This window comes from Amblyraja radiata, chromosome 16 (genome assembly GCF_010909765.2).
Source record: "Amblyraja radiata isolate CabotCenter1 chromosome 16, sAmbRad1.1.pri, whole genome shotgun sequence".
Classification (NCBI taxonomy): domain Eukaryota; kingdom Metazoa; phylum Chordata; class Chondrichthyes; order Rajiformes; family Rajidae; genus Amblyraja; species Amblyraja radiata.
This window is the reverse complement of record NC_045971.1, coordinates 15,253,933-15,266,009: the sequence shown is the minus strand read 5'-3', so window position 1 is coordinate 15,266,009 and position 12,077 is coordinate 15,253,933. Positions and strand designations below refer to the sequence as shown.

Here is a 12,077-nt window from a genome sequence, read left to right as displayed (position 1 = left end):
CTGATTACAGCTGCTGTCAGTAAGGAGTTTGTATGTTGTATGTTGTATGTTCTCTCTGTGACCGTGTGGGTTTTCTCCGGGTGCTCCGGTTTCCACCCACACTCCAAAGACGTACAGGTCTGTAATTTGGCAACATATTGAGTGATGCAAGAAGTGGTGGGTGCCTCTGCGTTTGACCTATATCCCTCTAAACCTTTGCTATCCATGTACATGTCCAAATGTCTTTTAAATGTGGTTGTATTTCCTGCCTCAACTACTGCCGTGGGTGCCATTTACCTACCCCCCCCCCCCCCCTTGTGTGAAACAGTTGCTCCTCAGGTTCCCATTAAATCCTTCCCCTCCCATCTTAAGCTATTCCAGCAGCAGCTCATCTCTCCAAACAAGTGACAAATAGCACCTGTAAAGGTATCCAGATGCCAACATTTACTGTGCAATGTAAACGCAGACCGGAGGCTTGACGATGGTTGACAACTCTCTGTTTCAGCTTTGCTCCCTATTTTCTCCCCATCCCGCTTCCCTCCAGCACTCTTCTCTTCCCTTCCCTTCTCTCCCTCCCCATCACCCCCCCCCCCCCCCCCCCCCACGCACACACACACACACACACACACACACCTTCAGACTGGAGCATTAGCCCAAATTCCATCAGGGTCACTCCATATGGTGTCCTGTTCCCCACCTGGTGCCAGATTGTGTGGGAGTAGGGATGGGGGAGACGGGGGGGGGGGGGGGGGAAGTTTCCCAACCAAAGAAGAATGTGACGGCATCCGAGGCAACGAGTAACTCTGGTTATTAATACAGTAATTGGGGGAGTTACCATGTGACCCGCTGCTCATTTTTAATAATTTGGAAAGTTTTCTTGTCGTGGAGGAACGGGCTATGGAAAATCCCCGCTGACCTTGGCCAGGTTGTGGTGTGTGAGCGGCGCTCGCTGCCCCGCACAGCCCGGGCATGGAGCAGCTGAAGCGGGAGCTGCGCACCGAGACCTTGTGGAGGGCTCTGCCCGCCGAGTTCCTGGGCACGGCCGTGCTGGTCTTCTGCGGGGTGGCCAGTGCCCTGGCGTGGGCCGGGCAGCAGCCGCCGGTCCTGCAGGTGGCCCTGGGCTTCGGCCTCGCCGTCTCCGCCGCCTCCCTCTTCACGCAGGGAGTGGGAGCCGGACACCTCAACCCCGCTGTCAGCCTGGCGCTGCTGGTCAGCCTTCGCATCAGCCCGCTCCGGGCGCTGCTGTCCGCGCTCATGCAGAGTCTCGGCTCCATCGCTGCCTGCGCGCTGCTGCAAGCACTCACCCCGCTCCATGTCCGCGGGGAGATGGGGCTCAACAAGGTAGGAGAGCGGGGGGATGAGGTGGGGGGTGCGGGAGAGGAGTGGAGAGGGATGGAATGGGAAGGTAGAGGGGGCGAGGGAGGAGGGAGGCGGAGGGGATGGAGAGACAGAGGGGAGAGGGATGGAGTGCGTGGATTGAGGGAGATAGGGATGCAGAAATGGATGGGGGGAGAGGGTATTGAGGAATGGGGGAAAGGGGAAAGAGAGAGAGTGGGAAGGATGGATGGAGAGGGAGAGAAAAGAGGGAGAGGGGGAAGAGAGGTGGAAGGGAGAAGAATGGAGAGGGGCAAGGCAGGGAGGAAAGTTTGTTTGAGTTTGCTTTATTACCACGTGTGCAATGGTCCAGTGAAGCGTTTTTGTTGCGTGCCGACCAGTCAGCGGAAAGACATGACACGATTACAATGGAGCCATTCACACTGTACAGATGCACGATAAGGGGAATAACGTGAATAATTGACGTACAAGATCAAGTCCAGTAAAGTCCGATCAAAGATAGTCTGAGAGTCCCTAATAAGGTAGATAGTAGCCCAGGACCGCTCTCTAGTTGTTGGTGGGATGGTTCAGTTGCCTGATAACAGCTGGGAAGAAACTGTCCCTGAATCTGGAGGTGTGCGTTTTCACACCTATGCCTTTTGCCGGATGGGAGAAGGGAGAGGATGGAGTAGCCGGGGTGCGACGTCCGTGATTATGCTGCTGGCCTTGCAGAGGCAGCGTGAGGTGTAACAGAGAAGATGCGGGTGAAAGAGAGATGGCGGGGAGAGGGATGCAGGCATGTATGGATGGAGAGGGTGTTGATGAATGGAGGAGATGGGTGAAAGATAGAGAGGGAGGGGGGGGGGGGGGCATGAATGGAGAGGGGGGGGAGAGAGGAAAGTGAAAATGGGGGGAGAGAGATTGGGAGAGGGATGGAGGAGGAAGGAGGGAGCCGAGGGGGATGGAGTGGGTGGATAGAGGGAGACAGGGACACAGAGATTGATGGAGGGAGAGAGTATAGAGGGATGGAGGAAAGAGGGAAAGGGATGGAGGGGAGAGGGAGGGATGGGAAAGGAGAGGATGAAAGGGGAGGAATTTTGATGGGAGTGAATGAAGGAATTGAGCGGTTGTAGGAGGGATTGCGCGGGAAGGAGGGAGAACTGGGAGTCTAGGAAGGAGTGTGTAGGAGAGGGGAGTGTGTGGGTAGGAGAAAGTATGGGTAGAAGCAATGGAGGTGAGGCTAGTGGGGGGGGGAGAGAGTGAATTTAGTAGCGAGTGGGGGTAGAGGGGAGAATGGGGTTTGTGAGAGTTGGAGGAGGATTGAGAGGAGGAAGGCGTGAACAAGGGTTTCGGCCCGAAACGTTGCCTATTTCCATCGCTCCATAGATGCTGCTGCACCCGCTGAGTTTCTCCAGCACTTTTGTCTACCTTTGAGAGGAGGAAGTCGTGGGAGATGGAGGGAGCTATTGAAGCACAGGAGGTATATAGGGGTGAGGGATAGAGGGGTGAGGGATAGAGGATTAATCAATGAGGTTAGCAGGGTAACAGTGAAGGAGGGAGGATGGGTTGGAGGAATGTAATTCTTGAGGAGAGGAGAAATGAAGTGAATGTCGGAAGCAGGCAGAGAGGGTGGGAATGAAGGAACGGGGGCAGGATAGAGGTTCCATCGACTGATCAACACCCTGGATAGGCTGCGGCACCTGTTTTGGTGAACTCATGCCGAGCTCGAACTATGGGGTCAGTTTCAGTTGATAAATGTTCAGCCCGGCTATGGGATGAGTGTGTTGCTGGTAGGGGCAGCTTTTATTGGCTTGAAAGCGTTAGTCAGTGGTAAACAAGCTCTCTGCCAGAGGCAGTTTAAACAGTGAATTAGGATGTCGTATGGAACTGGGTAACTAGTAATCACCACAAACTGAGGTGAGTAGTTAGACCCAACATTTTGTCGGTACAGGTAGTTCTGCTCCAACATGTGTTTCCCTAATGTGAATTGGATATAATGTGACTGATGAAATAGGCACCATGTTTTGCATTACATGGGCTGAAGCGGCTATAGTTGATTTCTATCCGGAGCTAGAGATCAGCTTAAAAATTACTTTGTAAATTGACAAGCAGAAACGATAGATAGACACAAAAAGATGAAGTAACTCAGTGGGTCAGACAGCATCTCTGGAGAAAATGAATAGGTGGGTCGAGTCCCTTCTTCAGACTGAGTCAGGGGAAAGGGAAACAAGAGATATATGGCTTATCACTGTCTGTATCTCTCGTTTCCCTATCCCCTGACTCAGTCTGACACACAGCCCAGGAAACCCAACACGCCTCCTGATACACAGCGCTTCCAGTCTCCCATCAAGCTCAGAGAGGAAGTCCTTTCAGTAATTCGAAACACTTGGTCCCTGGAACAGCAGACACATGACATTCACACAAGGTACACCCCTCCCGGGTGTAAGAAGCCTCTAATCCCATTTGGAAGCACCTTGCCCCGACTGAATAACCCGTATCATGCTCTCATCACCATTCTGGTTTAAGATGGTTTCAGTGAGTCGAGCCCAGGGCTGGGGGTGGGGCAGCTGCGGTTGGGGCAGCTGGGGGATGAGTTTAGAAGGTTTCTGAGGTGGTATGTGTGGAGATCCTAGGTACTCCGAGACACCTGAGATTGTTCACCAACATTCCCATGCACATAATGTTTTACCAGTATTATGTTTGAAAACTAGTTTAAAAAATTGAAACCACATTGCTTGTTGCCAAATTTTTGCTAATACTTAATATCCAACCACTTTACTCCACAGCCTTCTGCTGGCGTTACACAGATCCAGGCCTTGGTAGTTGAAGTCATCGTCACCTTCCAGCTTGTACTGTGCGTCTTTGTAATCTCACACAAGGAAAGCCACTTTGAAGGATCTGCACAGGTGGCCCTCGGAGTTTCTGTGACCCTTGGACATTTGGTGGCGGTGAGAATGATTCCATGATGCCATTACTCAATGCCTAGCAGTGCCTGTCCCTTAATTCCTCAAGTCCTGTGCAGAGCACGGCTAGTGTACCTTGTTTTCCCGTGCAGTGGGGAGACCTGGCCACTTTGTCCCACTAGAGCTGGGCATGGTTGCTGTCAATCCTTGAGGACCATGCAGCCTAGATGAGATGACAGACAGGCTCCATATTGGGCAAACTCTGGATTTTTGAGCACAAGAGACTGCAGATCCAGGCATCAATTTCCAACCTGCCCTCAAATTCACTTGGGACCATTTCCGACACCTCTCTCCTCTTTCTTAATCTCAGTCTCCATTTCAAGAACCAAACTATCCACTGTTATCTGTTCAGTACAGATGAAGGGTCTCGACCTGTCTATTTCCCTCCATGGATGCTGCCCGACTCGGTGAGTTCCCTCAGCAACTCACCTGCTCTTCGCTCCGATTTCAATCTGTTCATTTCTCTGTCTTTTCTCTCGGGACGGTCTCATCTTTGACATGTTGAACTTTCAAGTCAGACACTGGGAATCCTCATGGAGATATCAAAACCAATGAGCAAGTCAAGTTGACATCATGGAGATATTCAGAAGGCAAATACAAAAACTGACTTTGTTTTCCATCCTTTTGAACACTTTTACTTATTGACCATAAAATGTGTTGTTTTTGGGGAGGAACAATTGAATCAAAGTATTGAGCCATCAAGGTTCCATTCAGGTCTCAATAACAGTTGTGCACCATGACAATGGTCATTTGGTAGCTCAACAGCAGGAGAGTAGGAGAAGGCCATTGTGAATAGGAGGTTATGTACGGAAAGATCAAGGAACAGGATCATCCGAAGTTGGCAAAACCTACCTGGGGGGAGGAATGGTAAAGCCCCAATCAACTCATTAAACCTCGTGAGATAAACCTTTGGAAATGGGCAACAGGTCGGACAGCGTCTGAGGTGAGGTAAGCAGAGTTAACACTTCAGGTCAATGACTCTATGTCAGAACTGGGAAAAGTGTTGTCCAGGCAGGGAGAGGAAGAGGAAGAAGATTTTTTGCTAGTCAGTGACCGACAAATGTAGATAGAGGATCACTGGATTAAAAGATACTGGCAGTATGAGGTCAATATCATTCATTAGAAATTAGTTTCAGAAAATAAAGAATGGCAGTAATGATTTAAAATACAGGAAAACTGTAAAAGCCGGTGGATTATGCAGGACTAGCCACAAACAACAGTAAAACAGAACCTGGGCTAGAAATTTGTTCATACAAGCCCAACAATTGGCATTGTGCTGTTGAAAGTCGCATGAAGATGAAGTAATTCCGCACTAATTCTGTGTGTTGGCAACAGCCGATGATGTTGTCCCTTCCCATAAGTAAAGTAGAGGATGGTGCAACGTCCAAATACTGTCCCACCACATTGGCTGAACATTGCCAGTTGTTGTTCACGCAGGAGAAGCTGGGTTTACCGACGCCGAAGGTTCACGTTATTTAAAAGGGCAGGCACACTATACAGCACGGGCCAAGCTGCTGCACACCACTGCTACATGCCACAAGGGCGGCTGCATGGGCGCAGCAGTAGCATTGCTGTCTTACAAGCGCCAGAGACCCGGGTTCGATCCTGACTACGGGTGTTGTCTGTGCGGAGTTTGCACGTTCTCCCCGTGACCGCTTGGGGTTTCTCCAGCTGCTCCAGTTTCCTTCCACATTCCGAAGAGATACAGGTTTGTAGGTTAATTGGCTTCTGTAGATTGTGAATTGTGCCTAGTGTGCAGGATAGTGCTAGTGTATGGGGTGATCACAGTTCAGTGTGAACTCGGTGGGCCAAAGGGCCTATTTCTATGCTGTGTCTCTAAAGTCTAAAGTTACTGCACCTGCTCGCAGCTCGCACTGCATGCTGCTCAGAAGCTTACCTTGCCATGCAGCTCGCAATGCATGCTGCTCAGAAGCTTACCTTGCCATGCTCCCTCTGCATAATTCCTTGCATCAACACTGAAACCCACTGCGCATTTGTCTGGGCCTGGCTTTCTCTCCATGGCTGACATGGATGTATCACATGTACCATTGAGGATCGAGATACCAGCGCGGAAACAGGCCCTTCGGCCCACCGGGTCCGCGCCGACCAGCGATCACCGCATATTAACACTATCCTACACCCACTAGGAACATTTTTTAAAAAACATTTACCAAGCCAATTAAACTACAAACCAGTACGTCTTTGGAGTGCGGAGGGAAACCGAAGAACTCTGAGAAAACCTATGCCACGGGGAAAACGTACAAACTCCGTACAGACAGCTCCCGTAGTCGGGATCCAACCCGGGTCTCTGACGCTGCATTCGCTGATAGGCAGCAACTCTACCGCTGCGCCACCGTGACCGCCCTAACAATTGTGTTCCGTGAGCAACACCACGCAAAAGTTGGACAAGAGCTCAGAACCAACAACTTAGTCATCCAAGCTTCATCTGGAGTCATGGCAACGATCAACACCTCTGAGGAGAGCAGCCCGTGTGCGTTCCATCATGGTGCCCAAAGTGGGCATGTTAGCTGATGATGGAATACATTCAGTCATAGCACATCAGCAAACAAAGCAGCCCATGCCTGCCTGCAACAGTGGGGGCTGGGCTGTCGTGGCAAAGTGCCAGGTAATGACCATTTCCAACAAGGTAGCTCAATCACTGCCCTTGACATTCAGTAGAATTACTAATGTCAAGTCTAGTCCCATCAACAGCTGGGGTATTACTACTGAGTAGAATCCCAGTCAGATAGGACATAAATGGTGTGGCTGCAAAAGCAGGAGAAAAGCTGAGTATGCATGCAGTGGTGGACTCACTGCTTGACAGTCCATATCTACAAACACAAACCAGGAGTGTGATGGACTCCACTCTACTTGCCTGGATATATGCAACTCCAATAACTCTTGAAACTCAACAACATCCAGGATAAAGCAAACCACTTGGGCACCCTATCCAACAACCTAACATTCTCTCCCTCCACCATCAACACACAGTGGCTGCAGTGTGTACTGTCTATACAATGCACTGTCATTACCAACCCAAACATGTCAGGACAAAGGCAGCTGGCATATGGGAACTCCATGCCTGCAGCTCTCCTTTCCAGTCCGACACCATTCTGACTTGGAGATATGTTGATGGTCCTTCATTATTACCAGGTTTGAAGTTTGAACTTTAGATTATTGCCACGTGTACTGTACTGTTAAAAGCTTTTGTTGTGTGCTACACAGTCAGCGGAAAGATAGTACATGATTACAATCGAGCCGTCCACAGTGCACAGATACATGATAAGTGCAAGATTCAGTGCAATATAAAGTCCAGTAAAGTCCGATTAAAGATGAGAGAGAATGGGATTATTTCCCGTGGGAGGTTTAATTTATTTTATTTTATTTGACTTTGAAAAGGTCAAAAACCCGGGAACATCTCCCGGATGGGTAGAGAGACGAGAGGGACAATGAGGAGATACCTCCTCCAGAGGTCACAGACTGAGCGTGTGAGAGAAGCAGGAACCCTCATGACACCTAAACAGTTTGCCGTTGGGCGCAGCGGCAGAGTTATTGCCTCACTGTGCCATAGACCCAAGTTCAATCCTGACTACGGGTGGCGTCAGCACAGAGTTTGTACATTCTCCCCGTGAAGGTCAAGTAAGAATTTCATTGTTCTATCTGGGACATATGACAATAAAACACTCTTGACTCTCTCTCTCTCTTGACTCTCGACCACATGGGTTTTCCCCGGGTGCTCCGGTTTCTTCCCACATTCCAAAGATGTACAGGTTTGTGGGTTAATTGACTTTGGTAAAATTATGAATTTTCCCTAGTGTGTAGGATAGAGTCTTAGTGTGCGGGGATCACTGGTCGGCGCGGACTCGGTGGGCCGAAGGGCCTGTGTCTGCGCTGTATCTCTAAACTAAAAGCTGTGACCTACAGCCGATGATTAGTGCAGGATGAGTTGAAAAAACCTCCTTCAGTGTTGGACCAGCAGAGGGCAGCAGCCATCAAAGATGGAGGCTCATTATCAATAAACGCTGGCCTTTCCTATCAGATCCCACAAATGGTTACACAGTAAGATTTGTTCCAGTAACGTATGTTCATTGCGGTTTCGTTGTAAGCACACTCTCATCAGCTGAACACCAGCACTAAGTTCAGTCAGAGTATAGAAGTGAGATTGACCAACAACCTGGCTCTCAATATCAGTGAGACCAAGGAACTGATTATGGACTGATTGGGGAAGATGAGGACTCACAATCCTGTTCATATCAATGGGACGATGGTGGAGAGGGTCAATAACTTCAAATTCCTGGACGTGCATATTTCCGAAGATCTTTCCTGGACCCAACACACTGATGCAATTGTAAAGAAGGCACATCAGCAACTCTACTTCCTGAGAAGATTACAGAGATTCGGCACGTCGATGAGGATTCTCCTAAACTTCTACAGGTGCACGGTAGAGAGCATTCTGACTGGTTGCACCGTGGCCTGGTTCGGCAACTTGAACGTCCAGGAGTGAAAAAGACTACAAAAAGTTATGACCACTGCCCAGTCCATCACCGGCTTTGACCTCCCCACCGTCGAAGGGATCTATCATAGCCAAAATCATCAAAGACCCACACCATCCTGGCCACACACTCATCTCACCATTGCCATCGGGAAGAAGGTACAGGAGCCTGAAAACTGTAACGTCCAGGTTCAGGAACAGCTTCTACAGCCATCAGGCTATTAAACACAACAACAAATAAGCTCTGAGCTCTGAACTGCAAAAGACTATATTATTATTGCACTATATTTGTTATTTATTGAACTTTTTCTTTTTTTTTCACTTCCCCCGTTATGTACTATGTTTACATATTCACATATTCTGTTGTGCTGCAGCAAGTAAGAATTTCATTGACCCATCCGGGACATATGACAATAAAACACTCTTGACGAGGCTTAGCCTTGTAATTGTCACGTGTACAGTGAAAAACTTTCTTTCGCATGCTATCCAAATAGACCAGATGTACCTTACAAATGTACATTCAAGTCAAACTCAAGTATGAGAGATAGAGCAAAGGGGAAGATCCAGCGTGCAGAATGTATACTTACAGGTTGAAAATGGATTTAAAAGAGTAGAGTGATTATATCGGGTGGTACAAGATCCTTCTCTGGGAAGAGCATGCAAATAGTCACCACAATCTGGTACCACCTCACACCTGTCTTCTCATAGTGACCACTCTCCCACCCACAGTGATGCACTCCCACTCCCCACCCACAGTGGCGGCTCACCCACCTATAGTGACCAGTGTCCAATATCCCACCCCTCACCCACACTAACCAGTCTCCCCACCCAGTGACCCACTCCCCCCCCAAAGTGACCACTCTCCCTCTCCCCACTCATTGACCACTCTCCCTCTCCCCACTCACAGTGACCGATCCCCCTCTCCCCACTCACACTGACCCGTTCCTCACCTCCACTCACCGTTTGCATGCACACATTTTGTCATCAGGAAGAGGCTGAGCCCACCAGACTAACTCCTGTTGCTGACCATCTACAGATCCGATTCACTGGATGCAGCATGAATCCCGCACGATCCCTGGGACCGGCTGTTATAACGTCAAACTTCTCTCAGCACTGGGTGAGTAAAGTGTCTTCACCTCCACAGGTGGCCGTGGGTTTAGTTTAGTTTAGTTTAGTAATTTAAAGATACAGTGTGGAATCAGCCCACCGAGTCCGCGCTGACCTAGCATTGTCCTACACACGAGGGACAATTTACAATTTTACCTGTCCATGTTTCCAGCAATGGTCCTCTCCTGTCAGCAGGGGGCACAATACCTGTGCAGGTCCTTTCGAAGCCCGGGATGATCCTATGATGAATCCTACGTGGTGCAGCAGCCTAAGTTTGACCGCGCTCCATATTTCTGTTTTCTCGTCTCATCAACCCAACGCCTGAATTGATAAAATGTCCTGTTTCCACAATATCTCTGGAAAGAATGTGGTGCAAACTGATCCATATGTGATATATCATTGCATGTCGGAATACCACAGATACCAGGTTACTTCATCGAGCAATGAGTCTAACTGTTCCCAAATTTGGTTGATGAACTGAGCTTTCAGTTTGACTCAGTTCTGTCTCTGGGTCCGGTCCAACTTTGGGCCTGTATCCAGCTCCTGCAGGTCCAGGATCTGGTTTCAGTTTTAGCTGAAGATCTAGCTCCCGCTTTCTGAGACTGAGGATCCAGCTCCCGATTTCTGTGAACAGAGTCTGAATCCAAAGTATTGACAATTCCTTTCCCCCCTCCACGGATGCTCCTTGACACAGTGAGTAACTCCTAGCCAGAGAAGTCCTTGGACACGATGTACAAGATTCCACTTCCTACAAATGTCGTCCTCATTACTCAGAAGACCAAGTTACTGTTGCGTCAAACACAGAACAGGCTGACTGCACTCTTGGACACCCTCTAGTTGTTCAATCCCCAGGCTGATGTTGGGAGCTGCCGCTTCTTGTACCTTCAGTTTAAATTGGGTTGGGTTGAGGAAATGTTCTCTGTTTATTTGCTGGCTGTGAGCACAAGTTAGTGTTTCGGTAATTAAAATGTATGTTTTTATCCATGCAGATATTCTGGGTTGGACCTCTGCTGGGAGGAGTCTTGGCCGCGATCGTGTACAGTTCTCTGCTGACGCCAAAGAGGTTCAGGTGCGGAGACTGCCTGAGTATGTGGAAGACAGATGCCGAGCCAGAACACAAGGTGGAAGCACAGCCCTAGACACAACATATTGCCTGCCTCAGCTGCAGCATATTCCTGCCTAATGCACGATAGAGTTGCTACACATTCACTTTATTATGTTAGAACGTGGTTAGAATTTTAACTAAAATAAAAAAATCATGCATTTAAACCGCAATAGCGTAATGATGATTCTGGAGATATATTTACCCCCAATGGCAGAAGGAACGATAGGAACACACTGCGGTCATTTTATGATATAATGTATTCTATAATCTGAAATAAACACAATATATTGAGAGTTGAGTCGAGTCGATTGTTCACATTAAGTCCAAATAAACTCGGTGAAGAAATCCAAACAAGTTTATGCAATTTGAGTCTTTAGACTGCAGGGAGTAAAACTTAGAAATGATCTGTTCACTCAGTCGACATACCCTTGATGAAAGGATTCAACATCATCTCTGCGGCATCTAATCCCAAAACTACAAAGAACGTCTAGGACAGAACTTGGCTACTTGACTCAATAAGCCCATGGCACTCCACTTTGGCCTCTTATCTTTCCTTATCCACCCTATCACCATCATCCTCCCTTTTGGACATCCGGTCCACATCATCTCCCAACAATCTCATTCCACCTCTCTATATTTCATAGAAACATAGAAACATAGAAATTAGGTGCAGGAGTAGGCCATTCGGCCCTTCGAGCCTGCACCGCCATTCAATATGATCATGGCTGATCATCCAACTCAGTTTCCCGTACCTGCCTTCTCTCATAGAAACATAGAAACATAGAAATTAGGTGCAGGAGTAGGCCATTCGGCCCTTCGAGCCTGCACCGCCATTCAATATGATCATGGCTGATCATCCAACTCAGTATCCCGTACCTGCCTTCTCTCCATACCCTCTGATCCCCTTAGCCACAAGGGCCACATCTAACTCCCTCTTAAATATAGCCAATGAACTGGCCTCGACTACCCTCTGTGGCAGGGAGTTCCAGAGATTCACCACTCTCTGTGTGAAAAAAGTTCTTCTCATCTCGGTTTTAAAGGATTTCCCCCTTATCCTTAAGCTGTGACCCCTTGTCCTGGACTTCCCCAACATCGGGAGCAATCTTCCTGCATCTAG

The 12,077-nt window shown here is 48.7% G+C and overlaps 1 protein-coding gene across 2 annotated transcripts; it reads left to right on the top strand.

The window, feature by feature from the left end:
- The first annotated feature begins 761 nt into the window (after window positions 1-761).
- On the top strand, window positions 762-11,258 carry LOC116981945 (aquaporin-5-like). 2 transcript variants are annotated; one of them, XM_033035176.1, is made up of 4 exons: window positions 762-1,320; window positions 4,080-4,241; window positions 9,785-9,865; window positions 10,845-11,258. In XM_033035176.1, the coding sequence occupies exons 1-4, from the start codon at window positions 949-951 to the stop codon at window positions 10,992-10,994; spliced, it is 765 nt and encodes a 254-aa protein (XP_032891067.1). In that variant the 5' UTR covers window positions 762-948; the 3' UTR covers window positions 10,995-11,258. The 2 variants fall into 2 exon arrangements, with proteins under 2 accessions (XP_032891067.1, XP_032891068.1); XM_033035177.1 differs by lacking the exon at window positions 9,785-9,865.
- The last annotated feature ends 819 nt before the right edge of the window (window positions 11,259-12,077 follow it).

Bases quoted from the DNA above. Each gene is read 5' to 3' on its own strand.
- LOC116981945 (XM_033035176.1), top strand. From the start codon at position 949: ATGGAGCAGCTGAAGCGGGAGCTGCGCACCGAGACCTTGTGGAGGGCT. The intron at 1,321-4,079 runs GTAGGAGAGCGG...TTTACTCCACAG, and splicing joins GGGAGATGGGGCTCAACAAG to CCTTCTGCTGGCGTTACACA. The intron at 4,242-9,784 runs GTGAGAATGATT...GACCATCTACAG, and splicing joins CCCTTGGACATTTGGTGGCG to ATCCGATTCACTGGATGCAG.